Source organism: Struthio camelus, chromosome 30, assembly GCF_040807025.1.
Source record: "Struthio camelus isolate bStrCam1 chromosome 30, bStrCam1.hap1, whole genome shotgun sequence".
Lineage (NCBI taxonomy): Eukaryota > Metazoa > Chordata > Aves > Struthioniformes > Struthionidae > Struthio > Struthio camelus.
Window position 1 is genome coordinate 3,738,675 of NC_090971.1, and position 27,575 is coordinate 3,766,249.

At 61.6% G+C, this 27,575-nt stretch overlaps 3 protein-coding genes across 5 annotated transcripts; 1 reads left to right on the top strand and 2 right to left on the bottom strand.

Annotated features, from left to right (window-relative positions):
* Nucleotides 1-1,478: 1,478 nt before the first annotated feature.
* On the bottom strand, nucleotides 1,479-18,602 carry IQGAP3 (IQ motif containing GTPase activating protein 3). 3 transcript variants are annotated; one of them, XM_068922263.1, is made up of 39 exons: nucleotides 18,521-18,602; nucleotides 18,102-18,189; nucleotides 17,517-17,673; nucleotides 17,083-17,160; nucleotides 16,771-16,847; nucleotides 16,170-16,237; nucleotides 15,750-15,863; nucleotides 15,119-15,297; nucleotides 14,719-14,806; nucleotides 14,259-14,422; nucleotides 13,949-14,036; nucleotides 13,553-13,716; nucleotides 13,302-13,462; nucleotides 13,081-13,205; nucleotides 12,736-12,899; nucleotides 12,544-12,634; nucleotides 12,217-12,384; nucleotides 11,955-12,097; nucleotides 11,709-11,879; nucleotides 11,478-11,561; nucleotides 11,035-11,106; nucleotides 10,313-10,382; nucleotides 9,706-9,914; nucleotides 9,287-9,439; nucleotides 9,020-9,183; nucleotides 8,614-8,838; nucleotides 8,388-8,528; nucleotides 7,735-7,819; nucleotides 7,190-7,422; nucleotides 6,849-6,981; nucleotides 6,144-6,246; nucleotides 5,446-5,590; nucleotides 5,113-5,200; nucleotides 4,631-4,843; nucleotides 4,247-4,413; nucleotides 3,982-4,083; nucleotides 3,623-3,731; nucleotides 3,133-3,242; nucleotides 1,479-1,963 (listed from the first exon to the last, which is right to left on the bottom strand). In XM_068922263.1, exons 1-39 carry the CDS (start codon nucleotides 18,543-18,545, stop codon nucleotides 1,792-1,794), a joined length of 5,091 nt encoding a protein of 1,696 aa, XP_068778364.1. In that variant the 5' UTR covers nucleotides 18,546-18,602; the 3' UTR covers nucleotides 1,479-1,791. The 3 variants fall into 3 exon arrangements, 2 of the variants coding, with proteins under 2 accessions (XP_068778364.1, XP_068778365.1); XR_011136625.1 differs by having other exon boundaries at nucleotides 1,482-1,963; nucleotides 2,473-3,242; XM_068922264.1 differs by lacking the exon at nucleotides 1,479-1,963 and having other exon boundaries at nucleotides 2,458-3,242.
* Nucleotides 18,603-20,777: 2,175 nt separating this feature from the next.
* Nucleotides 20,778-23,892, top strand: NAXE (NAD(P)HX epimerase). The gene is made up of 6 exons (XM_068922426.1): nucleotides 20,778-20,946; nucleotides 22,115-22,223; nucleotides 22,350-22,460; nucleotides 22,571-22,684; nucleotides 22,952-23,099; nucleotides 23,266-23,892. The coding sequence occupies exons 1-6, from the start codon at nucleotides 20,786-20,788 to the stop codon at nucleotides 23,466-23,468; spliced, it is 846 nt and encodes a 281-aa protein (XP_068778527.1). The 5' UTR covers nucleotides 20,778-20,785; the 3' UTR covers nucleotides 23,469-23,892.
* Nucleotides 23,520-27,234, bottom strand: LOC104139503 (G patch domain-containing protein 4). The gene is made up of 8 exons (XM_068922425.1): nucleotides 27,047-27,234; nucleotides 25,772-25,845; nucleotides 25,590-25,682; nucleotides 25,296-25,403; nucleotides 25,022-25,122; nucleotides 24,804-24,854; nucleotides 24,233-24,670; nucleotides 23,520-24,014 (listed from the first exon to the last, which is right to left on the bottom strand). Exons 1-7 carry the CDS (start codon nucleotides 27,120-27,122, stop codon nucleotides 24,268-24,270), a joined length of 906 nt encoding a protein of 301 aa, XP_068778526.1. The 5' UTR covers nucleotides 27,123-27,234; the 3' UTR covers nucleotides 23,520-24,014; nucleotides 24,233-24,267.
* Nucleotides 27,235-27,575: the final 341 nt, after the last annotated feature.

Below are 27,575 nucleotides of genomic sequence, written 5' to 3' on the forward strand. Positions count from 1 at the left end.
CACGGAGGTCAGTTAGGGAATTTAGTGCAAATGCAACGCGTGCACCTGAAGATGCACGTGCACACCCGCTCTTGCCCATCTCACGGCTAGCGTTGCAAAGGGCTACGTGCACTATGAACCTCAGAGCCCAGACTTTCCCCCTTTCTCCCCAAATAACGCTTTTTCAATCTGGTTTTAGCAATAGGGCAGAGCAAAAGCTACCTTCCTGTCCCATTTCCCAGACTGAGCAAACATTGCGCAGCCCCTGCACGAGCCAGGCACCTCGGGGTGCAGAGGGGAGGCTGAGGACAGCCTGGCCGGCTGCCATGTGCCTGCACCCGGGGCTGGGAGGGCTCTGCCAGGCAGCCCGGGACAAGCTGCATTTGTCCGCGTGCCTCAGTTTCTCTAACCCTTTCCCTGCTTCAGGTTGCACGCTCTGCATCGGTGCTATCCACGCGCCCATATGGGGCCCGACAGCTGCAATACGCCGTGCCCACGCACGGGAGCATCTGCAAAGCGCCCAGAGCGTGCGGCCGGCCGCTGCCAAGCGGAGGGTGCTGGTGCCCGAGAGCTGCCGCGCTGGAGGGGCGCGAAGGGCCGGTGCCGGCACGCCACTTTCCGCCAGCTTGCAATGACATCTAGTGGAGCTGCCTTGGGAAATCGCTCAGCCCGCGCCATCTGACATTCGCTCGCTGACATTTCCAGGGCTCGCTTCCCCCCTGCAACCTCCTCTGCGAAAAGCGTGGGCAGGAACCAGCCTCTGCCACCTGGCTTTTGCACGGCCCGAGCAGAGCTTCAGGGCAGCCCCAAGAGCCCCTTCACCCTGCGCTGGCAGATGCAAGGCGAAGAATTAAGGATTATTATAATCAGGCAAGGCAAGGCAGGTCCATCTCCAAAAAAGACACCCTGAAATCTCTTTTTCAGGATAAACATCGCAGCAGGAGCTCAACTTCCAGCAAAGCTGATAGCATCGGTGGGAGCAGGCTGGTGGTACTTGAAGCTGGCTGAGCTGCAGCTACAGAGCTGACCAGCTCATCCAGCCAAGGACCGAGCAGCTTCCAAAGAGAAAGGAAGGAGGAGAAAAAAAATTTCTACCCACCCAGGCAGTTCCCAAACGCTTTCCCTACAGTTTGGTGCAGCACCCAACAGGTTAACCGCAGCCTGGTCCTATTTTAAAACTTGAAGAGCGCTGCAGCTTGATCCCAATTCATTCCTTTAGAGATATAATCATAGTCTTTACGAGATGTAATCATAGTATTTATTTGAGAATTAAGTGCCTCCGAAAGTGGCCTAAATTCCCCGTGCAAGCGCTGAGTTGCTGCCTCGGCGCCTGACTCAGCACAGCCCGAGCGAAGCCCGCGCCGGCCCCGATCCCGCTTATCCCCAACCCGGGCCTGGGGGCTGCTGTGGGAAACCGCGGGGATCCGCCAGCACCCGGAAAGCGGAGACGGCCCAAGGTCAGAGCCTGTTTTAAGGCAAGACGAGCACCCGGAGTGGTTTCACAGCTGTTTTCTCATACATGTTTTATTTAGAATAAATCAGACCGAGGAGCTACAGCAGCGCAGCTGGGATGCAACGCACACGCGACAGGGACAGAAGTGCCATATACAGCATTTGCATGACAGAAGAGAAAGGAAAAAAAAATACATAAAAACCCCACAAACACACACACATCTTCCAAAGACAAGACAGGGGGCAGCTGGAGTTGCTGGGGCTGAGCCCGGGGCCGGTGCAGCAAGGGAGCTCACCCAGAGCAGGAAGTGCATGCCGATTCGGTGCTGCTCCTAAAGCAGCTCAGTCATTAAAAACTGATTAAACACCGTAAAGAAATGAATCGAGAACGGAGCAGCCACCGCTCCGGCCAAGGCGGGAGCTCCAGGCTGTTCCACGCTCGCTGGAGAGCCTGTTTCTCCCCCTGGCACTTGCATTGCACAGAGCATCACGCCGAGGCGCCGGCGGCTGCAGCACACGTGGGAGGGAGCCACTGCCACCGGCCCAAAAAAGAAAAAAAAAAACTGTTTTAACAGCCCGTGGCAATGCAAACCCCGCAGCGGAGAAGGGATACGTGGTGTGTGGGTGACCTTGAGCACACCTTCTCCCTTCCCACCAGGAAAAGCGGAGGATGCTGTTCCCCAAAGCCGCTAGGTGTCAATGCGGCTGCGACGGACAAGTCCGGCGGCGGCTGTCTGCAGCAGCCGGCTCCGAGGGGGGCCCTCCAAAGCAGCCCCGGAGGGACAGGGACACCGGCGGCTCGGTGTCAACCGGCCGCTGAGACCCTCCCCTTCGCTATTTCTCCCAACGGTCTAGCTCGAGAGCGCAGCCACCGATTTTCTATTGTACCTGGATTGCCTAGGGAACAGCCCGTGGCGTCTTTGCAAGCAGTAATTGCAAAGCCCGTTTCTGTATTCCCGCTCTCCTGACCCCCATACAAAGTCTAATGCTGACGTTTCCCCATCTATAACTAGATGGGGGGGAATAAAAATATTAGAATACCTTTATTTCATTACTTAAAAAGTTATCTAGTGTCCAGAAATCCTTAGTGTCCTTAAGCAGCCAGCTGTTAGTGACACAGGAACTAAACAGCCAAAATATCCGCAAATACAAGCTTTAAAAACAGTTATGCACGCCGTGAAAGTTGCAGCAGCCACGTCTTCCCTCCTGGAGGGAGACTGTCACCTATTAAATATTCAGGTACCGATTTGCTCCAGAGCCAAGCCTGAAAGGGAGAGATGCTCCCAGCTGGTTTGCAGAGAGCTCATAATGATGCTTTTTTGGGTTGGCCAGGGTTTGGTCAAGCTTTGAGCAGAAATCGGAGCCAAAAGCAGCTTGCCTAGAGTGCCACATCTAACTTCAGTTCAAACTGGTTTCAGGGAGCCCTTGCTTTTGGGGCTGGAGCGTGGTGGGAAAGGAAGACATCGCCTCCACCATCCGGGGAAAGGGAGCCCGCTGCTCTCCCCAGGGAGATGCAGTCTAGCTGCAAGACCTCAAGCGTGCTGGGTCACGAGACCTGTGGAGGCAGCTTTCACCGCTGCAGAGGGGACTGCTCGGCCCCAAGGTTTCTCTTTGGCAGGTTTTTAATTCCCATCTGTCCCCCACCCCGGGATGCCCGGAAGCACCCTTCCCTCCCCTCCTCCCCGCCCATGCTCCAGTTACTTCTTGAAGAACTTCTTGTTGAGGAGGAAAATGAGCAGGTTGACATTGACTTTGGCCTTGTCAAACATCTTCATGACAGCTACGCCCTCGTACTGCAGCTGCAGCAGGTCCTGGAGGAGAGATGTCAGCGGCACAGCCGGGGTGGGCTCCAGTCCCCAGTTTGGAGCCTCTCCCAACCTCAGCACCCAGCAGCAACCCCCTCCCAGCCCCTGGTGGCCCCAAGGGAAGAGGGAAGCCAGCGAGGAGCCGGGTTCGCATTAGGAAACACAGCGAGGAGATGCTTCCTCACAGTGCAGCGAGTCTGTCCCCTCCTCGGGGCACGGCTCCAGATGAGCTCTGGCCGCTGCCCTCGATCAGCTGGGTTTTGGGGGGACTGTCCACCTCCCACACCCCCTGGGCTGAGCCTGGACTCCTGGGTTCAACCCCATTCCCGCGGCAGCATCGAGAGCCCGTTAGCAGCCGCGCGCAAGCACAGGAACGGGCTGCCCACCTGGTAGTGGAGCTGGAACTTCTCCATGTCGATGCCCATGAACTTGGCTTTCACCTGGAACTTGCCCGATTCCTCGCAGGGGATTATGTCGAAAATCACGTTCCTGAACCTAAAGGAAACGGCAGGGGTTAGCACGACCCAGATGGCAACGCCGGGCCCCTTGCTGCTCCATCTGGGACTATTTGGCGGTTCCATCCTCAGGGATGAATCTAGATCTACAACTCAAAAAGCCATCTCCAAATCCCAGTAACACCTCGAACATCCGTGGGGAGGATGGGCCCGCGGGCACCTCTCCAGGTGGTTTTGCTCTACCTGCCCCCAAAATTACGCTGCAATAGCTCATCTCTCAGACTACGTACTGGCTGACCGGCAAGTCTTCGATCTCCAGCAGCACCCCCTTCTCAAACAGCCGGGCTGCCGTGTAATGCAATGACTGCAGCTTCTTGTTCTTCCCGCTGACCCTGCAAGAGATGGGACCGCAGACTCAGTCTCTCATGAAAGGGTCTTTAACTGTAGATAACCCCTCTAACCCCACGAGCATTAAACATTCACAACATCCAGAGAGGGATCTGGGGGGTTTTTTTGCACCAAAAAACCCCAACCAACCAAACAAAGAAAACCTACTTGTTGCTGGCTGCCAGGTTGTCGAGGCAGGTCTTGATGTACTGGTTGTAATAGTCGATCTGCTCTTCATAAAATAAGGTCTTGGAGTTGAGGCCTTGGAGGGTCTGCCTCAGTTTCAGGAGCTCCCCTTTGCGGTGCTGCCGGTAACGCCTCTGATTGCGGATATCCTGGGGAAAATAAAGCCTTGTGAGAAAGCCGGTATCACCTACCCAGAACTTCAAACGAGGTCCCGGAATAGGTCCCTAGGTGGGTTTGAAGGGGAGACCTCCCGACTTGGGTACACGCCTCGGTGTCACCTCAAGCCCTGCAGCACCCTCCACCCTACGGGGCCTTGGCCAAGCAACCGCTCGCTCTTCTGTGCGCGGCACCAGGCCGCCAGCTCACCTTGGCCATCTCATTAACGATCCCTTGGTATCCATCAGCCGAGTCCACGATGCCCAGGCTCTCCAAGCGCCGCAGGTTTCGGATGACCTTACGCTTCTTCTCCTCCATGGACAGCTGGCTATTCCCAGTCAGAGAGCGGTTGCGTTTCAGCTTGTCGGGGGTCCGGGCGTCCTGCAGCGCCCGTCTGTGCATGAGATGGGAGTGGGAGGCCTCCTGGGGGACAAGGTAGGAGGGACATTTTACAGGAGCATCGCTGGAGTGGGACGCTGGGAGATGGAGCACTGAAACATCCTCCCCCAACTCGGTTTGAGCTTTTCCTGGCCGGACACACGCCTGCGCTGAGCCCGGGCACCGCTGAGGCATACGGACGAGGAGCAGCCTAGCTTTCTGCTTGTAGCACGTTTGCCTTTTTCCCTAAACAAGAGGTTTTTGGCATACAACCCCAAGGGAGGCAGCCAGCGCTTCTCCCACAAGCGTCTCACCTCGTCCTCCGACGCCGGCGTCCACAGGATCTCCGGAAGGGAATCTCCTGGCTGGGACTGGATCACGTCCACTAGCATTTGCTTGGTGCTAGAGGTGAGGAAGAGAAGTCGGGTGCCCTGTTCCAGACTGTTTCCTTCCCACAAGTCTTTTAGTATATTCGGAGCGTTTCTTGCTTCCCTTTAACATCTGAGCTAGCATGACCCACCACCACGCTCCCCTGAGGTCAAGCTGGCAAGAGGCCACGAGATGCTGGGTTGCGGCACGGCGCTGGCTGCTGGATTTGCCTCCTGCGCTGCGTCCCCAACGCCCTGCGCCCCGAAGCGCGTCCTCACCTCAGCAGCAAGCTCTTCACGTCGGCCTCCTCGCTGCTGGCCTCCAGCACGAGCTTGTTCGTGAGGGTGAGGGAGATCTCCGCTCTGGCAAGCTGGGAGAGCGCTTGCTCCGTGCTGCCGTCTGCTGGGCTGGGAACACCCTCGCCTGCAAGGAATAAGTAGCCACACGGGAGCACAAGGAGCGGAGATGGTTGCCCCCGGGCCCTGCTGCCGGCGCGAGACTGAGCGGCCATGCCCAAACCGATTCGGCAAGCCTTTGGTGCAAGAAAAACATCCTCAAACTCATGTCTGCAGAGGACCCGAGGGTGCAGGATGCCGAGCACGCACTGAACAGCATGCCGAGCAAGGAGACTCCCGCCCCCCGAGCTGCAATGGAGCACATTAATTTATAGAAGATTAAATCTCTCGATATTAGAGGCAAGGTCACACTGCGCTCTGGATTACAGTACGGAAACATCCCAGCTACTCTGGCCCTATAAAGTTAGTCCTCTTGCATAACCCAAGATTGAAAAACCCTGATGTTGCAGAAACCTCTGCAAAACTCTGCTCCGAGAAACCCACGTGAGCTGGAACAAGGGCTCGGATGCTCTGCAGGGAAAGATGAGCTCAGCCACATGCAGAGAAGGCTGTGACAAGCAGAAGGTGCCGTTTGCTGCGGCTTTGGGAGGTCTCAAAGCTCACAGGGGCGCTGTACATACCCACGAGGGATTGGACTGTAGGAACTTCATCAAGATCTTCCAGAAGTTCATGCAGGGGGTCTCCGTGAAGAGGTGCGATGGAGTCCTGATGCTCTAGCAGGAGCTGGATAATACAAGAGAGAGGAGTGAGGGGCCTGGGAGGGGTGCAAAGAAATAAGACTCAGGAAAAAATGCCGGGAGGGAACAATGTGGCTGCCTTTGCCCTCGAAAGAAAGAGCACAGCAAAGCTGGGAGGTTCAAGAAAAGACAAACAGCAGAGAATCTGCAGAATCTGTAACATTTGCTTGCATAAAAAAAAGGAGAGCGATCAAATAACGAACAGCCGTCCTTGTGATAGGATGCAGGGGAGCATGATGAAACACAGTAGAAAGCCCAGGAGATGGGGACTGAAGAGGAGGAATCTTTTTCCCTGCAACACGCATTTAAACTGTAGGATTCAGCCCCACAGGACGTAGCAGGGCCAAAAGTTTATCAAGGTTCCTGCAGGATATTGGGAAGTTACATTGGGCGGGGAGGAATCTACGACACTGATGCCCTATATTGGCAACTGAGGACAACCGTGGCATTTTTGGAGAGCAGGCAGAGAAGTCAGGAGTTTGCTTTGGATAACGCACACGATGAGCATCATGCCAAGGCCGCCAAGGCTCAGGCTGAGGCTGTTTTGCACAAGACCTGCTCATTTGCAGGTGGACCTCATGCCCTTACCTTGTGTGTGTTAATCAGCTCCCCCACTGTGATGTAGATGACTGGCTTGGCCACCGCCACCATCTCTGAGTACTCATCGACATTAAACCGTTCTTCTGGCTCTGGGACGCAACAGGCAGCAGAGATGAACTCCCTGCAGAGAAGAACCTCTCAGCAAGCCCCAAAAATCCATGGCTTTAGCTAGATCCCTCCCTTCCTCCCCAACGTGTCCCCCTTTTTATTTCTAGGGTCACAATCCTCTGCTTGCCACCGGACAGACAAGGTGCTTGGCTGTTCAGCACCATGCACCCTAAAGCCCGAGGCATGTCCTTAAGTGGAGCTGACGCCGTCCCAGCGCCCACCTGAACTTGTCGTGGGTGTCCTCCAGGTAGCGGTTCACCACGCGCAGGTGGGCGTTTTCCCCATCAAAAGCCTTGTGGGCGGCCGCGTGCTGCAGCACCTTGGCGATGGAGCCCAGGTTGCGGCGGTGGTCGGGGTGCAGGGCTACCCCAGCCGAGATGTCCACAATGTCGAATCCGTCAGGAGCCACCACTGCCGGGTTCATGAAGCGGTAGTAGAGCAGGTTGCCAACGATCTAGGGCACAGGACAGACAGCGGGTGTCAGCCGGGGCTAGGGGAGGATGTGGGCTGGTGGCTCAGCAGAGATGGTTTTTTGCTCATGCTGCCCAGGGTGGGAGCTCCTGGTCCCTCCCAGAGGGGACAGCAGCATAGAGAAGTGCCCAGAGCTGACATTTCCTCAGTGGCTTAAGGAAATCATTCAAACTTGAAGGCAACTTCAAGTCAAGAGAGAAATTACAACCACTCTACAAACGGAGAGCAAGAGATCCTAGACCGCTGCATACATACGCAGCTGAACCCCCACCAGGTAGCGCAGATCCCCGGGCACCTTATAGATCTCTTCCTCCGAGGCCTCGGGGAATTTCTCAGCCAAAGACATCTTCAGGATTTTGGCCACGTAGCGCATGCCGTAGCTGGGGAGGGGAAAGGAGAGAGCCCAGTTAGCAGGCAGGGCAGGGCCAGACTTGGCCATCCTGCCAGACCTCCAGCTAGATGACCAAGCTCTGTGTTACACGGGAGCGTCGCTGCTGTGCTTGGTGACATAGGAAGTCCCAAAGCCTTGAAGAAATGGAGGAGCCATAAACACAGCAAAGTGCTCGAGGTTGCACAAGCCCTGATCTCTCCAATCCCTCTCCTGTCCTTTCACTACCTGCTTAGACACCCCTGTAGGAAGTCTTCATCCTCCGAGACCCCTCTCAAAGCTCAGGTTCTTCCTCACAGACACCCCGACCTCAGCAGCAAAGCACTCAGAAGCAGAGGTGAGAAGAGCCAGACAGACAGAGCGTTACTGGAAGGGCAGAGACAGCAATGCCTGCTGATGCTTGTTTTTCCCCTTCCTGGCAGCATGAGAACTCAGTCCTACAGCAGCTAAGGGGCAGGGAGAACCTCCATCGTCCAAGCTCACGTTCTAGGGCCTCGCTGAAGTTACCTTCGGGCTGGAGACCTAGCAGGAGGGTGCCTACAAGCCATTGAGATACGTACGGGATTTTATCCACAGAAGAGATGATGGCAGAGACGAACTTGTCTGTCATCACCAGGAGGTTGCGGATAGAAATATCCATCCGCCTCTGCACCTCGGGGTAGCTTAGGGCCTGCTCAGGGCTGACTTCGTACGGTAGCTTGCTGTAGATGGAAGACAAGGTCCCCGTCACTGTCACAGAGTCCATCAGCTTGCCTCTGGGCTAAGCATCCTTGCCCAGCATCTGACCTTTTCTGCCCGCTCTGCGACTCGGTCTGGTTGATCCAAGCCTTGTAGATGTCCACGGGGTTGGTGCGGATGCTGAGGGTCTTGTCCTGCAAGACCTCCTGCACAGCACCGCCCAGGATCTGCCGCAGGGCGTTCTGCCCGCGGGCGTTACGGTAGAAGCTGACCACCAGACGGATCACTGTGGGGTTCCCCGTCAAGATGTCATGGATGTGGTCCACTTTGGACCTGGAGAGAGCAACAGGATGAAGGTGATGAACTGTCACAATCACTCTCCCGGCACAGGGCCGTAGCCAAAGGCAAGGAGCCAACAGCTAGAGGGAATATCCATAGCTGAACTGAAGCTCCTGGCCCAGCCTTTTCCCAGATCTCTCCCTAAACCGGGGCGCCTGTGCCTGTGGCCACGCACCTGATCTCCTCCTGCAGAGCTGCCTTGAAGAGCTGGAGCAGCAGGTAGGCCTCCCGTGGGTTGGACGCGTAGTTGTAAAGCGTGAAGATCACAGACTCCATGAACTTGGTGGACTTGTTCTGGGGCATCTTGAAGATGAGCCTGGCCAGGTATCCAGGCTGGGTCTGCAGAGAGAAGGAGCGTGTGTGTGCTGCACAGCTGGGGCTGCCCCAACCTTCACACCAAGGGCTCTGCGAGTGGGCACAGGTAGAGCCCAGCAACCCTCACCTGCAGCAGGTAGAAGAGGTGCTGGTAGGCCTCCAGCTTCTGCCGCTTCTCCTTGCTGAGCGACTTGAGCCCCTTCTGCTTGTCTATGGCCATCATCTCCGAGAGCTGCTCCTTATTCTTCTTGGTCAGCTTCTTGCAGTGGGAGACCACCTCCTGGAAAAGCCGTGGGCAAGGAGAGAGCAGAAGCATTAGCAACTGTGAGCAAGCTCCAGATTTCAGCCTAGCTTCTGGTAAAAGAGCCAGAGGCACCTAGAAGGTATCTAAATCCCTTGAATTGCTTTAAAAGCAAAGCAGAGAGAAGTTTAAGCTGTAATGCCAAGGAGGTAAGGCCAGATTTGTACTCGTTTAACAGCCAAGGCACCGCGGCAGAGCCACACGAGGTGGCCGAGGTCCTTCCCCACCCCAGGGTGCTCCCCGACCTGCAGTGTGATCCTGTTCTTCACCAGCAGCCCAATCTTGATGTCCATGAGGTCCAAGTCGCTCTCCAGCTGCCGGCTGGCACGGATCCTCTTCACCACCTCCTCCCGCAGCCGCAGCAGCTCCGACTCCTCCCAGAAGTCATGCTGGCTCTGCTCCAGCAAGTGGATAAAGCGCCGGACGATGCTCAGAGGTGGGTTCCTGGCACCGACTGCAAGGAGGCATGGCAGCCCCGTAAGCACCCACCAGAAGACGGAGCGGCTGTCCCACGTGGGACCTCACACTCCCAGCATATCACAAAAACGCTCCATCCTCCCCCAAAACGTTCTTCCAATGCAAGGATGCTGCGTGGCAGTCGCTTCTCGCAGAGGGTGCGGGCTCTGCATTAGCGACGGCTCCCCCCAGGGAAGCCTTCGGGAGCAGAGGGGCAGCACAAACAGCCCCGAGGCTGCTCGGACCAGCGCAGAGAGGTGACAAGCCTCTGCCGCCCACGTTTGCCACGCGGGTGCTTCAGGCCAGCCTGCCACCGCTCCAGGTAAACGAAGAAGGAGGCATCGCCATCCCCAATTAATTATAGCCACTTCAGAGCAGAGACAAGCAGGCACCTACCCAGCATCCTGTAATCCCCACGGGCCTTGTTAGCTCTCACAAAAGCCTGGATTTTAATTACAGCTTTAATCTGCCAAGACAAACAAGGGGGTGAAGGAGGGAAGAGGAGGGAAGGTTCCCCATAGCATCCCTGCAGCAAAGCTGGAGCACCGGAGAGCAGCCAGGCAGCTGGCTACTTGCTCCCTCCCTGCTTGTCCGGCTTTCCCAACTCCAGGAACCTGCAGGGGCATGGGATAAGGGGATCCAAAACCCAGAAGGGATTTCAGGATTTTGCCCTCTGTTTGGGGGGAGCCTCAGCAGCAGCTGCTTCCTCCGCAATTGCTGCTTTTCGTGTGCTGCAGCAACGCCAGAGGAGCAGCTTCACTTACCGCAGATGACACTTTCCCTCCCAAATTTCACTCCCCTCTAGCAGGCATCTCTCAGTCCCTGTTGGTTTTCCAAGGAGCTGGAGCGTTTTTCTCTCTTCAGCCTTTACAGAGCTCACTAGTTCGGCAGCCAAGCTCACTAGGCACGAGACCCTTTTTCCTTCCCATCTGTCCCAGCACAAGGATGCACCAGCTTCTCCCTCTCCAGCTAGGTGCTGCAAGTGCTCAGGGGCAGCGGTTTGACTACACTTTCGGGGACTTTTTCGCCCCTCCGTGCCAACAGCCTGCAACAAGCCGCCAGCATCTCCCCCGGGCTGTTCTAGGGGGCCGTTTGCAGTCTCCCACCCCAACACTCACGTTCCTCCCGAAGTAGCGCAGCCTCTCCTGGTACTTCTTACGAGCCTGCCACATCCTCACGCACGCCTGGATCTAGGAGAGATGTTCAGCGTTTTAACACCCCGAGGACCTGTTTGGGGAGAAGCGCAGCCCGCACAGCGGGTGGGAAAGGAGAGGGCTGCGTTTTTGCAAGACGTTCTCCACCTAATCCAAGCTCATAGCCAGGTTTTGCTGCCCGTGCTCAGCGGAGATCTCCGAACACGCGGCGTTTGGGACAGGACCAGCAGCCAAAAGCCAGGTTAGCTACGCTACGTGTGCACCGACCCTCTGTTCCTCCCTCGAGCCGGCTGCCTTTCCAGCGGGCAGGGAGGTAAATGCCATTTCGCCGATGTGATGCGAACTACAGCAATACGAACTATGTCTGCGGGGGCAAAAACCGGACCCCAAAGGACCAGCTTTCCCACCTTTACTGCAGCATCTGCGTTGGCGTGCAAGTAGCGCAGCCTCTCCAGGTAAGCCCTGCGCTGCCTGTATCCTCTCCAAAAAGCCTGGCGAGGAGGAAAGACGAGTTATTCGGGCGCCCACGGGGCAGCGCCCTGCACAGGGCACCCAGGACCGGCCGGAGGATGCAGCGAGCGGCGGCCCGCGCGCTGCATCCCCGCCGCGGCAGCGAGCCTCGGGCCGGCGCACGTCACCTGGATCCTGGCAGCCGCCGGCCACTGCTCCCGCAGGACGTGCCGGCGGGCGGCGAATGCCCGGCGGACGAGGTAGCCCCTGGCCCGCGCCTGCAGCCGCACGACGAAGCCGACGTTGGCCGCCCAGAGGCGCTCCCGGTCGTGGGCCGCCGTCACGCGGGTGACGATGGACTGCGGGGAGACGACACGCCAGCTCAGTGCCCGCAGCGCCGCCAGCGTCTCCGAGCTGCCCCGTCCTGCCCATACCTGGATCTCCTCCCGGCTCAGGTGCGTGGTGTTGAGGACGCCGTCGCGGGGCCGGTCCCAGGTGCCCTCGAACGTCTGCAGGCTCAGGAAGTACTCGGCGCCGTCCTTCAGCCTGTGCCGGACCCAGCACGGCTTCCCGCTCCCTGCGCGTCGATGCGGAGAGAAACGCAGTCGGGGAGCAGCTGTCGCAAAGCCGACGCGGCGCGGGACGGAGCGCAGCTCCCCGCGGGGTTTTCCTGCCCTGCGGCCCGAGCGCTTTTACCCGTTTGCTTCTTGCTGGCCACGAGGGCCGCGAGATGCTCCTGGTAGGCGCCGGCGCAGGCGGTCACCACGCCGCGCAGGGCCACGTCGGCGTTGTGCAGCACGCGCACCGTCTGGGCCGCTTTCCCCTCCTTGATGGCCTGGTTGATGGCTGCGATGCCCAGGGCCACTGCGGGAGCGGAGGAAGGGGGTTACGGAGATGCGCAGCAACACGGTGGCCCTGGCGAACCCTTTCTTTACATCTCTGCCCGCTACCTCGGCGGCGCTGGAGCGGGCAGGGCTGCAGCTCTTGGCAGCATCAGCTCCCAGCGCCGCGGGGAGCCCTTACTTCTCCTCGTGGCCGCAGAGTCCTGGTTGGCCTTGGAAACCCCTTGCTGGATCTCTTCCCACCAGAGGACAGCCCTGTCATCCTCTGTGGCCTGGAAGGTGGAAAGAAAGAGGGTCTAACAAGCCCCAAGCGCAACCGCATGCCGAGGACAGCAGCAAGGCGCCACGCTGCTGCGGGGAACCAGCATGCTACCTGGGCCTTTTGCCTTCGCGCCCGGGTCAGGACATCGTGGTAACGTCTAGCGACCGGCAGGGTGACGTCGGCCAGGCCGGCCGCCGGCAGCAGCAGCGCCGCCAGGGTCTTCTCGGGGTCGTCCTGCAGCAGCGCCTCGTTGATCAGCCTGACAGCGAGGACTTCTGCAACGGGAGGGAAGGGACACCCATGTCAGCCCGCAGGTGCTCCGGGTGTAGATTTGCAGCTCAAGGTTGCACGAGGTTCTCCAGTGTCTCCTAAGGGTTGGGCTCCCAATGCAACCAGCCCTTCCGGAAAGTTTGCCCAACTCTCTGCTCAGCCAAAAACCACGCGGCCGCCACTCACTGTCGTTTTCGTTCTGCACGGACAAGTTGGTGCTGCTCACGCTGGCCTGAATGTCGTTCCAGCTCAGGAACTCGGCTCCCGCTTTCCTAGATTGGCCTTTCAGCTGCAATAAGTCATTGAAATACCTGCAGGGGCAGCGCAGGGCGATGGCTTAGCGGATTCGAAGCAGGAAAGCTTTCCGCCAGCGCCCGCTGCCTTGCTTTCCGAACGGCTCTGCTCACCGCTGCGCGTTTGCGTCCTCTACGTCCGAGATGCCCAAGGCAGGGCTGACCAGGCTGCTCCAGAGCCCGTCCACGTCTCCGGCCTCCAGGGCTCGGTTAACCAGCGCCACCGCCGACAGCATCTCCACGGCCACAAAGAGCTCCTCCTGCGCCAGCTCGCCCTGCGCGGAGCAGGCGGACGCTGACCCTCCCTGCGCTCCCCGTTACCCGCCTCCCCGGCGAGGGGAGCGTCCCCGGGGAGATGCTCTCACCCGCGGGTGCTGGCGCTGCAGCAGGGCCAGCTCGCACTGATACAGCGGGGCGGCGAGCGGATGCACGGCGGGCAGCTGCGCCGCCGGGTCCATCAGCGCCTTCAGCGTTTCGGCGGGCGTCCCCCGGCGCACGGCCGCGTTGATTCGGCTCACGGCCTGCAGCACTGAGCGGAGAGACCGGGGTGGGTCGGCACAGGAAGGGGCCAGGGCCGTCACGGGTGGGCTGCGGGAGCCGTCCGCGCCCCTGGGAAAGCCGCTGGCGATGTCCCGCACGGCTGAGCCTCGTGCCCCGCGGAGCTCAGCCAGGCTGCAGGGGTCTGGCCCGTCCCCACGCTGCAGCATGAGGCACCAAAACCCACCGTGGCCACCCTGTCCGCCCCAGCCCTGGCCACTCACTGGCTCGCTCCTCCTCTCCCTTCTTGTTTGCTGCAAGGATCCCTGCCTCCAGCTCCTCCTGCTCCAGCAGGTCCACGTAGCCCAGCTCCTGCAGGAGGCACAAAGAGCCCTCTGGGGCTTGCATCAAGTCCTCCTTGGCCAGATGGAGCAGCCAATGCTCAAACCCCCTTGCAGAAAGCCTGCAGCCCTGCAGAGCGTCCTCCTTCTTGGGCAGGGAGCCCTCTCCAGCTGGGGCACCACCGTTAAAGCCGTCCTGGGTGCCACCCCAGCCCCGGTATCCCCCATCCGCCAGGCTCCTGTGAGCCCCTACCAGTGCTTTCTGCTCCCGGTCCATGCTGAGCTGCTCCAAGTAGCAGTCGAGGTTCTCCCGTTGCAGACAGCGCAGGGCCAGGACAGGGTCCTGCAGCGCCCGGTACAGCTCCTGAGCATCCTGGTTTTCCAGGGCATCATCCACATGCTCTAAAGCCCCATGGACTAGGGAAGAGGCCAGAGAGGTAAATCATCCCATGACTCCAGGGATAAGAGTAAACTGGAACCACAAGTCCACATGCCAAAAATTTTAATTTCTCCTTGGAAAGAGCCAATGAACCCTGCTCCTGCCAGGTCTGAGGCCTGAGGAGACATCTCCTTTCTGCTACCTCTAACGTCCAGGCTAGGTTCTTCCTTCCAGCCTGGGAGTGCCAGGATGGCACCAGATTTGCCTGATAAGCTCTGTATTGACAGCAGCAGTTCTGCAGACCCCCCAGAAGAAGAGCTGCAGCTTTGCTCACCGTTCACTTTGTTGATGTTCCCTTGTATTTCAGCCTGGGTCAGACACCGGTCGTAGATGTCCTCCCCTTCCGGGATCCCCTGCAGGTACTGGAGACAGATTCCCCACCGTGAGCTTTCTGCCCAGATGCATCCCACTAGCTGTGGGCCAGCAGAGGGGACCCTCTGGAGATATCTGGACTCATTTACCTTCCCCAGGCCCTGCAGTCAGCCAGTACCAAGAGAAGAACCATTTCCTCCCTACCTTTCCCTGTCTTTGAACAACGCAAGGGCTCAAGATTTGGGCTTTGCTTGCCAGAGACACAGGGACATGCTCTGACCAAGATGAACCCCTCCAGCTGGAAGCAGCTATCACCAGTGAAGGGACTGCTTCTTCTCCCAGGACCTCCATGCTGTACTTACCCTGTTCCTGGCATTGCTGGCTTTCTGCAGCTTCGCCTGGTAGAGCACCTCCTGGTAGACAGCTGCCACGGGCTCCCGCAGGTTGAGCAGCATGGCATTGGGGTTGCGCAGGGCCTCCATGGTCTGCTCCACCACTGCCCTCTCCACCGCTTCGTTAATGGCCAGCACGGCTGCGTGGACTGGGGGCAAAGCAGGAAGGAGAGACATGAGACAGCTGCCCTGGGGAGATGGTGGATGGCCCATTACAGCCCTTGATGCCCTGCTCTATCTGCCTCTAGCCCTGCATGCAGCGGGACAAGCCACCCCAAGCCTGATGGTAGAGGATCTCCCTTCTCCAAGGGCAGTGCCCTGTGCCCAGACAGTCTCGATTTCTCTAGAGCAATCCAGCTAATGCAAACCCCAGGCGCTGCCAGCTGGGAAGAGGATGTGCCAGCCCTGTGCCGGTCTGAAGAAGAGCAGCAAGGTGCCCAAGCTGCATTTAGAGCTCCTCAAAAGCACCACGTGGTTTGCATGGACTTGCTGGGTCCGGATTTGGCATTCAGGGGGCCGGCATGTTCAGCAGCGGGAATCCTGAGCTGAGATGCTGCTATGACCACCGCAGGTCACCGCTTTCCCCATGGCTCCCCCTCACCTGCCGCTTCATCCACCGAGAGCTCGTTGGCCAGGAGGCCCCCAATCTTGCTGAAGGCAGGCAGCTGCAGGCCGTACTTCTCCAGCTCCCGCTTCATGTTGTTGATCTCCTCCTCTGGAGCAGAGCAGAGAGGTCACTGCTCTGGCCCAGCACAGCACTCGAGCCATGCAGACCTGCCCGACCCAAGAGCAGACAGCAGAGCAGACAACAGAGCAGGAGCAGACAGCTCCTCTGCCAAGCCCGAGGGCGCAGAAAACGCCCGTGTCGGGGCCGGCATTGCCAAGGCAGCTCCGGAAAAGCTCGCTCGAGGTCTTTATTCTCAGCAACCCTTGCATGGAAGGAATGCAAGAGCATCGGTAGCACAGACAGACAAACATGAGTCGCCAGTCCCAACCCAGGTTTTCTCACATGGGTTCGTACCTGTGAAGTCCACTTTCCCGTACAAGTCCTGGATCTGTGGAGCCAGCCCCAGCTTAAACAGGTACAAGCTGAAAGATGAAGCAGACACACACTGACTGTTCAGACACTTGCTTCTCCCTCCCAATGCAGCAATTCAAGTATTTTCTGTCCTAGGGAAGGGAGGAGGCCCTGCAGCCTCGCAGAGAGAGGGAGAGGAGGATTTGGCAGTCCTGTGGCCACCATAGACTCACTGAAACATCTACAGCCAAGCCACCCCCCAGCCCTGTGCCTCACTTTCTCCTACGAGGAATAGGGATAATCCTTTATTAAGCCCAGACACTTCTTTAAAGAAATGCATGAGCATGATTCCAGGTTTCCAAGTCTAAGCACTTGGATCCCATGGGCTCTTATATCTCCCTCTGTCCCAAAGGGTTTCACATCAGGACGCATCCTGCTGAGTCTGTCAGATGTAGGATTAAGCAGACACAAGGAGTGCCCGAGGCTGGGATTTGGGAGCCTTCCCACCTTCTCGATGCCAGTAAAGGGCTCCATACTATGAACGTGAACCAAGATGACAACTTTGGCCCAGGGACCAGGAATGGGGACACTCGCTGGCACCCACCTGAGCGCATGGATGCAGTAGACCACCCGTGGCATGTTCTTCTTGTCGTAGATGTCGGTGGTCTCCGGGTGGAAGATCTGCCAAGGACACAGGAGTTAGGCTCGGACCCAGACGCTCCACGTAGATGACAGGGCTCAAGGGGCCACCCCGGCGAGGGACAGGGGACCGTGACAAGGGGAAGCCTCTCGGCACACCAGCGTTTCCCACCTCCCGCCACACTGTCCCCACGGCACGTAGCCCCAAGCAGGCAGGGCGCTGCCACGAGGGTTTCCCCCAAAAGCCAGCCCAGGGCGAGCCGAGGGGACGCATTACCGAAGGAAGCCCCACGTGGGTCAGGGCCTCACGCCAGTAGTTGATGTTATCCGTGTGCCGAAAGTGAAGTCCGGTTGCCTAGACGGGAGGAGATGGAACCAGCTCAGACTCAAACTCATCTTCTCCCATCCCTGGGGCCACCCGCTGCCCCAAACCCACCGAGCAGGAGCCAGCACGCAAAGTTAAACCCGCAGGCAGGTCTGCAGCCCTCTGGAGCAGCAGAGCTGACAGAGCCTACTTGCAACCCTGCTACATTAAACTGACCCAACTCACTTACTCATTGCAACCAGCACATTTCCCCCCACTTTGCATTCATCAGGGATGGAAAGACTCCACCAGCCACAGGTTTCACACGGTTCGTGCACCCCGTTGCAGTACCAGAAGCAGCGTTTGCACTTGGGGAACGATCCCCCAATGCCACAGCCCCATCTTACCTTGTACCGCAGCTGCTCGCGGTCGTAGATCTTCTTTAGGGGCACAACGTCCGGGGCAAAGCAGTGGCCCAGCTTGGCCAGGACGACGCCGTTTCGCAAGCTCTCCTCCAGCTCCGTGGGGGGGGCCAGCTCCTCGTGCAAGCAAGCCTCCATCCAGCTGGCAGCACAGAGATAGGGCGGCACGTTGCAGACCCTCAGCACCCACCAGCACCCGCACCCCAGGCCCCATCCAGACAGGGAAAACAGCCACCCAAGGGAGAGATCCCCCCCAATAAATCCACCTCAATGGAGCAGTGGGAAAAGGCTGGCCCTCCAACCCACCCCTTTTGCTGTTGGGTTTAGCAGAAGGTAATTTCTCAGCGTGCCAGTTTGGGTGCAAGCAGATGTCTGAACGACCCAAAAAAATATATAGATGCAAAAAAAGGAAAACTACCTCTGAAGGACCAGAAAGCGCTGGGAGCAGACAGGGTTTTACCAGCTGTTGAATGTTGCAGCCTCTGCCCACCCAGAGCCCCTTTTCCATGCTATCCTTGTCCCCACTTGTGCTCCCTCTCCCCCGGATGGGGGCCCCCGGCCGGCCCTCACCGCTTGGCCTCCTCCAGGTGACACAGGTACTGGTAGGCGACGTTCTGCCGCCGCTGCTCATCCATCTCGTCGGCGGTGAGGCGCTCGTCTGGGCGGCGGGACCGACAAAGCAGGGGCAAAAACAGACATTCTGGGGTGGGTCTTTTTCTTTGTTTTGTTTTAAATATATATATATTGTTTACATATATGTTTAAGCATACATATAGTGTGCGTGTATTTGCTATTTATGCGTGTGCATATGTATATCTATACATATAGACAGATGCATTTACATATATATGTGCATATATGTATTTACCCACCGCAATGAGGCTTTGCAAAGCAAAACCGGGCTTGGCGGTGCAACGGCCCGACGGCACCTTCAATACCCCCCCCCCCCCCCCCAAAAACCGCTGCCCCCCGGCCCCGCGGGCACTCACAACGCGCCGGCCCCGCTCGCTCCATGGCTGCGGCCGCCGCGGCTCCGCCCGCGATTTGAATCTCCCGCCGCCGCCGCCGCCGCCGCCGCCGCCGCCGCCGCCGGACACGCGCGTCCGCGCGGGGGCCGCTGGGCGCTGTAGTCCGGAGGCCGCGGCGGCTGCCGGGCCGCGGCGCCGCCAGCACCGGGGGCGGCGGGGGCGCACGGGGGTCCGGGTGCACCGGGGGCGCACGGGGGTCCAGGTGCATGGGGGGGGTCTAGGTGCACTGGGGGCACACGGGGGTCTGGGTGCACCGGGGGCACACGGGGGTCCAGGTGCATGGGGGGGGGGTCTAGGTGCACTGGGGGCACACGGGGGTCTGGGTGCACCGGGGGTGCACAGGGGTCTAGGTGCACCGAGGGTGCACGGGGGTCCAGGTGCACCGGGGGTGCATGGGGGTCTAGGTGCACCGGGGGCACACGGGGGTCTGGGTGCACCAGGGGTTGCATGGAAGTCTGGGTGCACCAGGAGCACACAGGGATCAGCACACACCGGGGGTGCACAGGATCCGGGGGTGCACGGGGTCCGGGAGCACCAGGAGCACACAGGGATCAGCACACACCGGGGGTGCACAGGATCCGGGGGTGCATGGGGGCTGGGGCACCAGGAGCACACAGGGATCAGCACACACCGGGGGTGCACAGGATCCGGGGGTGCACGGGGGCTGGGAGCACCAGGAGCACACAGGGATCAGCACACACTGGGGGTGCACAGGATCCGGGGGTGCACGGGGTCCGGGAGCACCAGGAGCACACAGGGATCAGCACACACCGGGGGTGCACAGGATCCGGGGGTGCATGGGGGCTGGGGCACCAGGAGCACACAGGGATCAGCACACACCGGGGGTGCACAGGATCCGGGGGTGCACGGGGTCCGGGAGCACCAGGAGCACACAGGGATCAGCACACACCGGGGGTGCACAGGATCCGGGGGTGCACGGGGTCCGGGAGCACCAGGAGCACACAGGGATCAGCACACACCGGGGGTGCACAGGATCCGGGGGTGCATGGGGGCTGGGGCACCAGGAGCACACAGGGATCAGCACACACCGGGGGTGCACAGGATCCGGGGGTGCACGGGGTCCGGGAGCACCAGGAGCACACAGGGATCAGCACACACTGGGGGTGCACAGGATCCGGGGGTGCACGGGGGCTGGGAGCACCAGGAGCACACAGGGATCAGCACACACCGGGGGTGCACAGGATCCAGGGGTGCATGGGGGCTGGGGCACCATGGGTGCATGAGATCAGCACACACCAGAGGTGCACGGGGGGACCCCCGGGCATGCGGGGTTGGGCACCCACAGGGATCCCCACATACGGGCAAGCGCAGGGGCCGCGGGGGGCTGCAGAGCTGGGTGCGCAGGGGTCTGCTGGAAGGCCCAGCACAGGCAGCGCCGTGGGGCGGCAAGGCCCTGGGCTGTCACCCTCAGCCTGTGCTGCTCCCCGGGGCGACGTGCACCCGTCCCTGTCCTGCACCGCAGCCCCCCGCCCGGCCAAGCGGTGCGCCCCCTTGCTCTCGCTCCCCCACTTTGGGATCCTCGCTGCTCCCAGGGCAATGCGCCTGGGAAAGCAGCTCCGGGGCGGTATCACAAAGTGCTTTGGGGTCCTGCCCCCTCGCCACCCCGTGCCCATGCATCACAGTCTCTGCTCCAGACCACTGCCGTGCCACCCATGAAAGGCACCCGCAGCGCCGGCTGCCAGCTCCCTCCTCCCTCCCTGGGGCCCGGCGGGGCTGCGAGAGGCCGCCAGTGCCATCCATCAGGCACTTTATATTACATACACATTTTTATATATTTATTTGTAGAGTTTTAATATTATCATTTATTTGTATTACGTCTTTATATTTATTTATATTGCAAATACAGCCGCGTTTGGCACTGCGCTGTTTGCCCGCGGCCTCGTCCCACCGCAAACCCTTGGCAAAGGTCTGCCCCGCTCTCGCCCGGGGAGGTCGCTCCCTCGGCTGCAGAGCGAGGCAGCGGGGCCCGGCCAGCGGGAGCAGAGGGAGAAGCCAGGAGGGAAGGGAGAACTGAAGCGAGACTGGGACAACAGGAGCAGGTGCCGGATGCTCGGCTAAAGCGCCGAGCCCGGGCGCTCCGCCCGCTGCGCTGCGCTGCGCTGCGCCCGGGGCCGCGCCTGCGCCGAGCCGAGCCGGGCCGGGCCGAGCCGAGCCGGGCCGGGCCGAGCCGAGCCGGGCCGGGCCGGGCCGGGCCGAGCCCGCCGCATGCCGGGCCCGCGGGCGCTGCTGGGGCTGGGGCTGCTGGTGGCGGCGGCGGCGCGGGCGGGCGGGCGCTGCCCGAGCCGGGGCTGGAGCTGGGGCCGGAGCCGCCCGCAGTGCGCCATGCACAGCCCCGGGCCGGGCCCGCGGGGGCTCCGCTTCCTCGGGTACCGGGGGGGGGGGGTGCGTTAGAGGGTTGGGTGCTCGGCGTGGTGAGGGGCGCGGGGAGTGGAAAGGGGTGCCGGGGGGGGGTGGAGAGGGGCACGGGGGCATGCGTGGGGCTCGTTGGGGTGCAGGGGCTGCAGGGAGGGGTGCGGGGGGGTGCATGGGGTGGTAGGGGGTGCGGGGGATGCCTGGGGATCCTTGGGGTGCAGGGAAGGCAGGGAGGGGGTGCATGGAGGGGTGCATGAGGGGTAGGGGGTGCAGGGGATACATGGGGATCCTTGGGGTGCAGGGGCAGCAGGGAGGGGTGCATGGGGATCGTTGGGGTGCAGGGCGGCAGGGAGTGGTGCATGGAGGGGTGCATGGGGGGGTAGCGGGGTGCATGGGGATCCTTGGGGTGCAGGGGCGGCAGGGAAGTGTGCATGGGGGGTGCATGGGGTTGGTAGGGGGTGCGGGGGATACATGGGGATCCTTGGGGTGCAGGGGCAGCAGGGAGGGGTGCATGGAGGGGTGCATGGGGATCGTTGGGGTGCAGAGGCAGCAGGGAGGGATGCAGAGAGGGGTGCATGGGGCTCGTTGGGGTACAAGGGTGGCAGAGGGGGGTGCAGGGGGTGGTAGGGGATGCAGGGGATGCCTGGGCATCTTTGGGGTGCAGAGGTGGCAGGGAGGGGTGCATGGGGGGTGCAGGGGATGCCTGGGGTTCCTTGGGGTGCAGAGAGTCAGGAGGGACGGAGGGAGTCACGAGGGTATGCACAGAGGCGTGTGGAGGGTGCGTGGGGGCAGAGGGGTGCACAGGCACACAGCAGGGTGGGGAGGGAGGCAGAAGGGTGCAGAGGGTCCACAGGGTGGTAGCAGGGGCCCAAGGGGGTGGAGAAGGGTGTGTAGAGGGCCAGAGGGGGGTGCACCAGGTAGAGGGGGGGGGCACAGGGGTGCAGAGAGAGACAGGGGGCTTGGCAGGGCACAGGGTGTTGCATGAGGTGCAGTGGGGGGTGGCACTGCCCTGGGGCCTGCACTGAGCCTCCCCCGGCCAGTGCTTGCCCCCTCCTGCATCAGCCCTATTTATCAGGGGCATTTCCCACCGAGGGGGAGCAGCCAGCAGCCCCTCGGCTCCCAGAGAGTCCTCCAGCCCGGGGTCTTGCCGCGGTCCCACCCGTGCCATTCTCTGTCCCCCAGGCAGGAAGAGGCGCAAGCCATCGACCAGGAGCTCTTCACCGAGTACAAATTCAGCGTGGACCAGCTGATGGAGCTGGCGGGGCTGAGCTGCGCCACCGCCATCGCCAAGGTGGGTGCCAGGAGAGGAGGCTGCCCATGGGTGCCGCGACCCCCCGCCCCGGGCACGGCGGGGAGGATGAGCATCCCCCCCAGTTCCTCCGCCTTGGAGGATAATGCTTTTTTCCCCCCTCGCCAGGCCTATCCACCCAGCTCCTTCACCAAGAGCCAGCCCACAGTGCTGATCGTGTGCGGGCCGGGTAATAACGGAGGCGACGGCTTGGTCTGCGCCCGGCACCTGAAAATGTTTGTGAGTCTCTTGTTAATGCAGCCGGGGACCCTGGCGCTGCCTCGATCCAACCCGCTCATCCAGCTGCTCCCAGTGCCGCAGCGGCATTCACTTCGCTCCTGTCCTTGCAGGGCTACGAGCCGACCGTGTATTACCCCAAGCGCCCCAATAAACCTCTGTTTGAAGGTTTGACCACCCAGTGCCAGAAGATGGACATCCCTTTCCTCCCGGAGTTCCCCACCGAGGTGAGGCCGCTGGTCGCGGGGCAGCGGGAGCCCGGCACAGCCGGGTTCACGCCAGGAGCTGGCCGCAGGCTGCGCTGGGTTACCTGAACGGGCTACAGGACCCCAACGGTCGCTCGCCTCCAACGCCCCGAGGTCCGTGGCTCGCATCTCGGGCCGCAGACATCGCCGTGCACACCTTCTTGGCTGGGGAACGGCCGCCCTGGTCCCCTGGAGCCATGCCCAGCTGAGGCGATGCTGTTTTACACCCTGCTCACTCCCCCGTTGCAGGCGACGCTCATCGATGAGCTCTACGGCCTGGTGGTGGATGCGATTTTTGGGTTCAGTTTCAAGGGAGCCGTGCGGGAGCCCTTCGGCAGCATCCTCGGCACCCTCAAGCGCATCACCGTCCCCATCGCCAGCATCGACATCCCATCGGGTGAGTAACAGCCTGAGCCACACAGGCTGCACGTCTGACCTGTCGGGGGGACTGTCCCCAGCTTGTGACACAGCACCCTGTGCGCTGGGGGATGTTTTTGAGGTCCCTCCTGCACCCAGGGCCGTGAATTTCCCTGGCTCCAGCCTTTCCTTGGGGCTCATTGCAGGCTGGGACGTGGAGAAGGGGAACGCGGACGGCCTCCAGCCCGACATGCTCATCTCGCTCACGGCGCCCAAGAAGGCAGCGGCGCATTTCACCGGCCGCTACCACTTCCTCGGGGGCAGGTTTGTGCCTGCAGCGCTCCAGGAAAAATACGCTCTGAACCTGCCGCCATACCCTGAGACAGACTGCGTCCTGCAGTTAACCTAGGGGCCAGGCCTAGGCAGCGAGGAAGGCATCAGGGTGCTGAGCGAGAGGAGCACGATCAGAGGCCTGGCTGGGCTTGGACACAGTGGGGTCCAGGGCCTAATTCTGCCAAAGCTTCAGCTCCCTGCTAGGAGGATGCTCAGCACCTCGCCAGGTCTCTAGACAAGTCCTACCCAGCAGGACTCAACTTAGTTGCTTTGATCCAAAGTCCTCAACAGTCAGAAGACGACAGCGCTGATTAAGGTTTCCTGCTAGGCAGGCTGTCAGTTGGGGTTACTCTCTAATTTCTGAGTGCTTGTAGGTATAGACACAATCCAGGGTCCTCAGGCTGTGCCTGTGCACTGCCTGTGGAGTTGGGTCTGTTGCATAGCTCACACCTCAGCATTGTTTCTCTGCAATAAAAATTTATTGATGCTCTTCAAAAACAGCAACACTCTGCAGAACGCTCTGCAGCGTCTGTCCCCTTGCATCCCTCTGTGATGGACCCGTGCAGACCACGCCAAACGGGAGAAGTCCCAGCCCCCAGGCCTGATGATGACCAGGGTTGCCCTTGATGGGAGGAAGGTTCAAGTGGGTGAAACAAAGCCAGCACCTTCCCCCCGGTTCGGCTCCAGACCGACCAGCCCCAGCCCAGCACCCACAAACAGCACCAGGCAGCAAACACGGGGCTCGTCTGCAGCGCGGGGCCCATCTGGAGCACCCTCGGACTCCTACCAGCACCGGCAAGTGCCACGGGCTGGATTGGGACCCTCCCGGCCAGACGGTACCAGCATCTCCGCAGCACGGCAACCCTGGCACCCGTTCAGTCTGCCTCCCGCTGTCTCTTCTTCCTCTTCTTCTTCTTCTTGGGGCTGTGCCCGGTGTGGTCTGGCTCATCTTCTTCTCCTAGAGGTGCCTCTGCCTCGCTCTCCCCTCTCTCAACTAATTCTTTGTGCTTCCTCTTCTTTTTCTTTCTCTTTGCCACCCTCTCTCCCTCTTCTACTGTGTTCTCTTCCTCACTCGGCTCCTGGCTCTGCTCAGCTTCGGGATCAGCACTGTCTTTGCACCGTTTCTTTTTCTTCTTTTTCTTTTGCCTCTCTGCTGGGAGGCTGCTCTCCGGGGTCTCTGGCAGCCCATTTTTCTGCCTGTACGAGGCCAGGAAGGCTCGTTCCTGCTCCTCCAGGCGGGCCAGCTTGGCGCTCATCGTCAGGCCGTGCCGGGCACCCCTAAAACAGGCACGGGCGTCCGGTGCTTTTAGCAAGGCCGAGCAGCGAAGGTGCCACCCTAGCTCAGCGTCCTCTGAAGCCCCCTGCCAGGAGAAGGGAGACCGATCGTGCAGCCCCCTCCCCAGCCACTTACTTGTGTGCTGTGCGGCCCCCGCAGGCTCGGATCAGCTCCTCGTCCGTCAGCCTGCGGGACAGAGATAAGACGCGTCAACCCCCGGTGACCTGCACGGGGGGACCACGGTCCAGGCCCATGGCGCAAGGCGCTCCCCTTCTTCCCAGCTGGCGACAGCCCTCATCCCTCTGGAGCCGTAATTAGCAGGAATCGGACGCAAAATGCTCCCTAGGCCTTGCCTCCTGACTGAAGAGAGGTCCAGCTTCTCCTCCTCTTCACTGCTGTCCGAGGCGGCGGGTGACTTTGCGGCCTCCTCCCCGTGTGCCGTGAGCGTGGCCGCCTGCAGCAGGGAAAAGCAGGGAGGCAATGAGGAAGGGGTAAAGAGGAAGGCCCGGGCGCCCCTGCAGCAATGGGCTGCCTCCGGGGGATAGGGGCTCACGGTCCGCAGCAGCCACTGCAACAACACCAGGTGCCCCCGGACTAGCCCAAGCCAGGTCCCCCGTGGCCGGTTACCTTCACAAAGCGGCCGTAGAGCATGCCTTCGGCGCTGCTGGCCTTGCGTGGCTTCTTATTGCTGATCTCGGCGTCCTGCTCAGAAAGCGTCTTCACGGAGATGCCGTCCTGGGATGCAAAATGTGCAAGATGCTGCACGTTACTAGGTACGTCGCCGCAGGACACGCTGCAGCAGAGCTCGAGGGCTCTGCAATTAAGAGCAGATCCCTGTGCCAGGGATCTCCCAGGACACAGCAAGAGGGACAGGAGCAAAGCCCATTTCCCTCGGACACGGCTCCTGCAGCTCCCCGGTACCTGCCCAGCCTCCACGGCAATGTTGGCAGCCGACTTGTTGAAGACGTGGTCCCACCAGTGGAAGGAGAACTGCTCCGCCGGGTCGTGGCCCACCTGCGTGGCAAAGAGGAGCCCGCGCTAGCCCTGCGCCCCGCAGCCAGCTCTGGCCGAGCCCGCGCGGCAAGACGCCCAGCCGCTCTTACCCCAGCGGTGTCGCACTTCACTTTCACCTTGATGGCTTCGGCGATGCCGTCCTCCCGCTTCCCCAGCCCTTTGCCTGGGGACAAAGGGACAGTGCCGTTGGCTGCACCCCAGAGCGCCAGGCCGAGCAGCCCAGAGGCCTTTGCAATCGCAGCAGGGCAGAGACCCAGCCATGCTGTGCAAGCTGGGGGGGGGCTCCGGCACAACCCCAAATATCAGGAGTTTAGCACTGCAAAGCGCAATCCTGCTCCTCCAGGGAGGTGTCTGGGCACCCCTGGGTGAACTGGGGACCGTGGAGGGGTGCCTGGTATAGACTGGGGGTTGCTGGGGACCCCTAGAGGGACTTGGTGACCCTCGAAGGGTGGAAGAACAGGCCGGGGAGGGTTGGGGGGGGTCCCAGGGGAGGGAGAACAGGCCAGGGAGGGGTTGGGAAGGGTCCGGGGAGGGGGGGACAGGCCGGGGAGGGGCTGGGGGGGGTCCCAGGGGAGGGGACACAGGCCAGGGAGGGGTTGGGGGGGTCCCAGGGGAGGGGACACAGGCCGGGGAGGGGCTGGGGGGGTCCCAGGGGAGGGGACACAGGCCGGGGAGGGGCTGGGGGGGTCCCAGGGGAGGGGGGACAGGCCGGGGAGGGGCTGGGGGGGTCCCAGGGGAGGGGACACAGGCCAGGGAGGGGTTGGGGGGGTCCCAGGGGAGGGGACACAGGCCGGGGAGGGGCTGGGGGGGTCCCAGGGGAGGGGACACAGGCCGGGGAGGGGCTGGGGGGGTCCCAGGGGAGGGGGGACAGGCCGGGGAGGGGCTGGGGGGGTCCCAGGGGAGGGGACACAGGCCAGGGAGGGGTTGGGGGGTCCCAGGGGAGGGGACACAGGCCGGGGAGGGGCTGGGGGGGTCCCAGGGGAGGGGGGACAGGCCGGGGAGGGGCTGGGGGGGTCCCAGGGGAGGGGGGACAGGCCGGGGAGGGGCTGGGGGGGTCCCAGGGGAGGGGGGACAGGCCGGGGAGGGGCTGGGGGGGTCCCAGGGGAGGGGGGACAGGCCGGGGAGGGGCTGGGGGGGTCCCAGGGGAGGGGGGACAGGCCGGGGAGGGGCTGGGGGGGTCCCAGGGGAGGGGGGACAGGCCGGGGAGGGGCTGGGGGGGTCCCAGGGGAGGGGGGACAGGCCGGGGAGGGGCTGGGGCGCTCCAAAGGGGAAGTGGGACACGCCAAGGAGGGTTTGGGGGGCCCCGGGGGGGAACAGGATGCTCCAGGGAGGGTTTAGGGCCCCGGGGGGGGGCCGGGCCCCACCTCGCTTCCAGCCGTGCCGCCGCAGCTGGCTCTCCGCGAACCGCATCCCGCGGCCCGGCGGCTCCGGGCGGCTCATACCGGCGAGCGCCGTGACGGAGAGGGCGGACGGGAGGGGGCTGCGGCGCGGCCGGGCCCGGGGCGCCGAGGAGCCGCCGCTGCCGCCCGGCTCCCGGCAGCCGCCACGCGCCGCCGGCGCCGGCACTGCGCAGGCGCACAAGCGGGGGGGGGCGGGGCGGAGTCTCGCGCAGGCGCGCACATACGGCGGAGGAGGAGCCAAGGGGGGCCGCGGGGGCGGGACCCCGCGCATGCGCGTCGCGGGGCGGGACCCCGCGCTTGCGCACCGCCTCGCGGGGGCGGGCGCGCGTTCTGCGGCTGGGCGGTGCGCGCGCGGACACGCGTGGGCACCCGCGCTGTGCGTGGCAGGCACGCGCACCGCCGCACGCCGCTCGCTCTGCATTGCACACGCACACCCACACCCAGCCCTGGTGTGCGTTGCACACAGACACAACGCGCTGCTGGCTCTGCATTG

What these genes read in the sequence shown, in the direction of transcription:
- LOC104139503 (XM_068922425.1), bottom strand. Translation starts at nt 27,122, where the DNA reads ATGAGCCGCCCGGAGCCGCCGGGCCGCGGGATGCGGTTCGCGGAGAGC. An exon ending in TGAAGTGCGACACCGCTGGG is followed by an intron (nt 25,683 to 25,771) that starts GTAAGAGCGGCT and finishes TTTGCCACGCAG; the next exon opens with GTGGGCCACGACCCGGCGGA. An exon ending in GGGGGCCGCACAGCACACAA is followed by an intron (nt 24,671 to 24,803) that starts GTAAGTGGCTGG and finishes TGCCTGTTTTAG; the next exon opens with GGGTGCCCGGCACGGCCTGA.
- IQGAP3 (XM_068922263.1), bottom strand. Translation starts at nt 18,545, where the DNA reads ATGGAGCGAGCGGGGCCGGCGCGTT. An exon ending in CTCGGTGGATGAAGCGGCAG is followed by an intron (nt 15,298 to 15,749) that starts GTGAGGGGGAGC and finishes CTTTGCCCCCAG; the next exon opens with TCCACGCAGCCGTGCTGGCC. An exon ending in GCTCTGCAGGAGGAGATCAG is followed by an intron (nt 8,839 to 9,019) that starts GTGCGTGGCCAC and finishes TGCTCTCTCCAG; the next exon opens with GTCCAAAGTGGACCACATCC.
- NAXE (XM_068922426.1), top strand. Translation starts at nt 20,786, where the DNA reads ATGCCGGGCCCGCGGGCGCTGCTGGGGCTGGGGCTGCTGGTGGCGGCG. An exon ending in GCGCCACCGCCATCGCCAAG is followed by an intron (nt 22,224 to 22,349) that starts GTGGGTGCCAGG and finishes CCCCCTCGCCAG; the next exon opens with GCCTATCCACCCAGCTCCTT. An exon ending in CAGCATCGACATCCCATCGG is followed by an intron (nt 23,100 to 23,265) that starts GTGAGTAACAGC and finishes GGCTCATTGCAG; the next exon opens with GCTGGGACGTGGAGAAGGGG.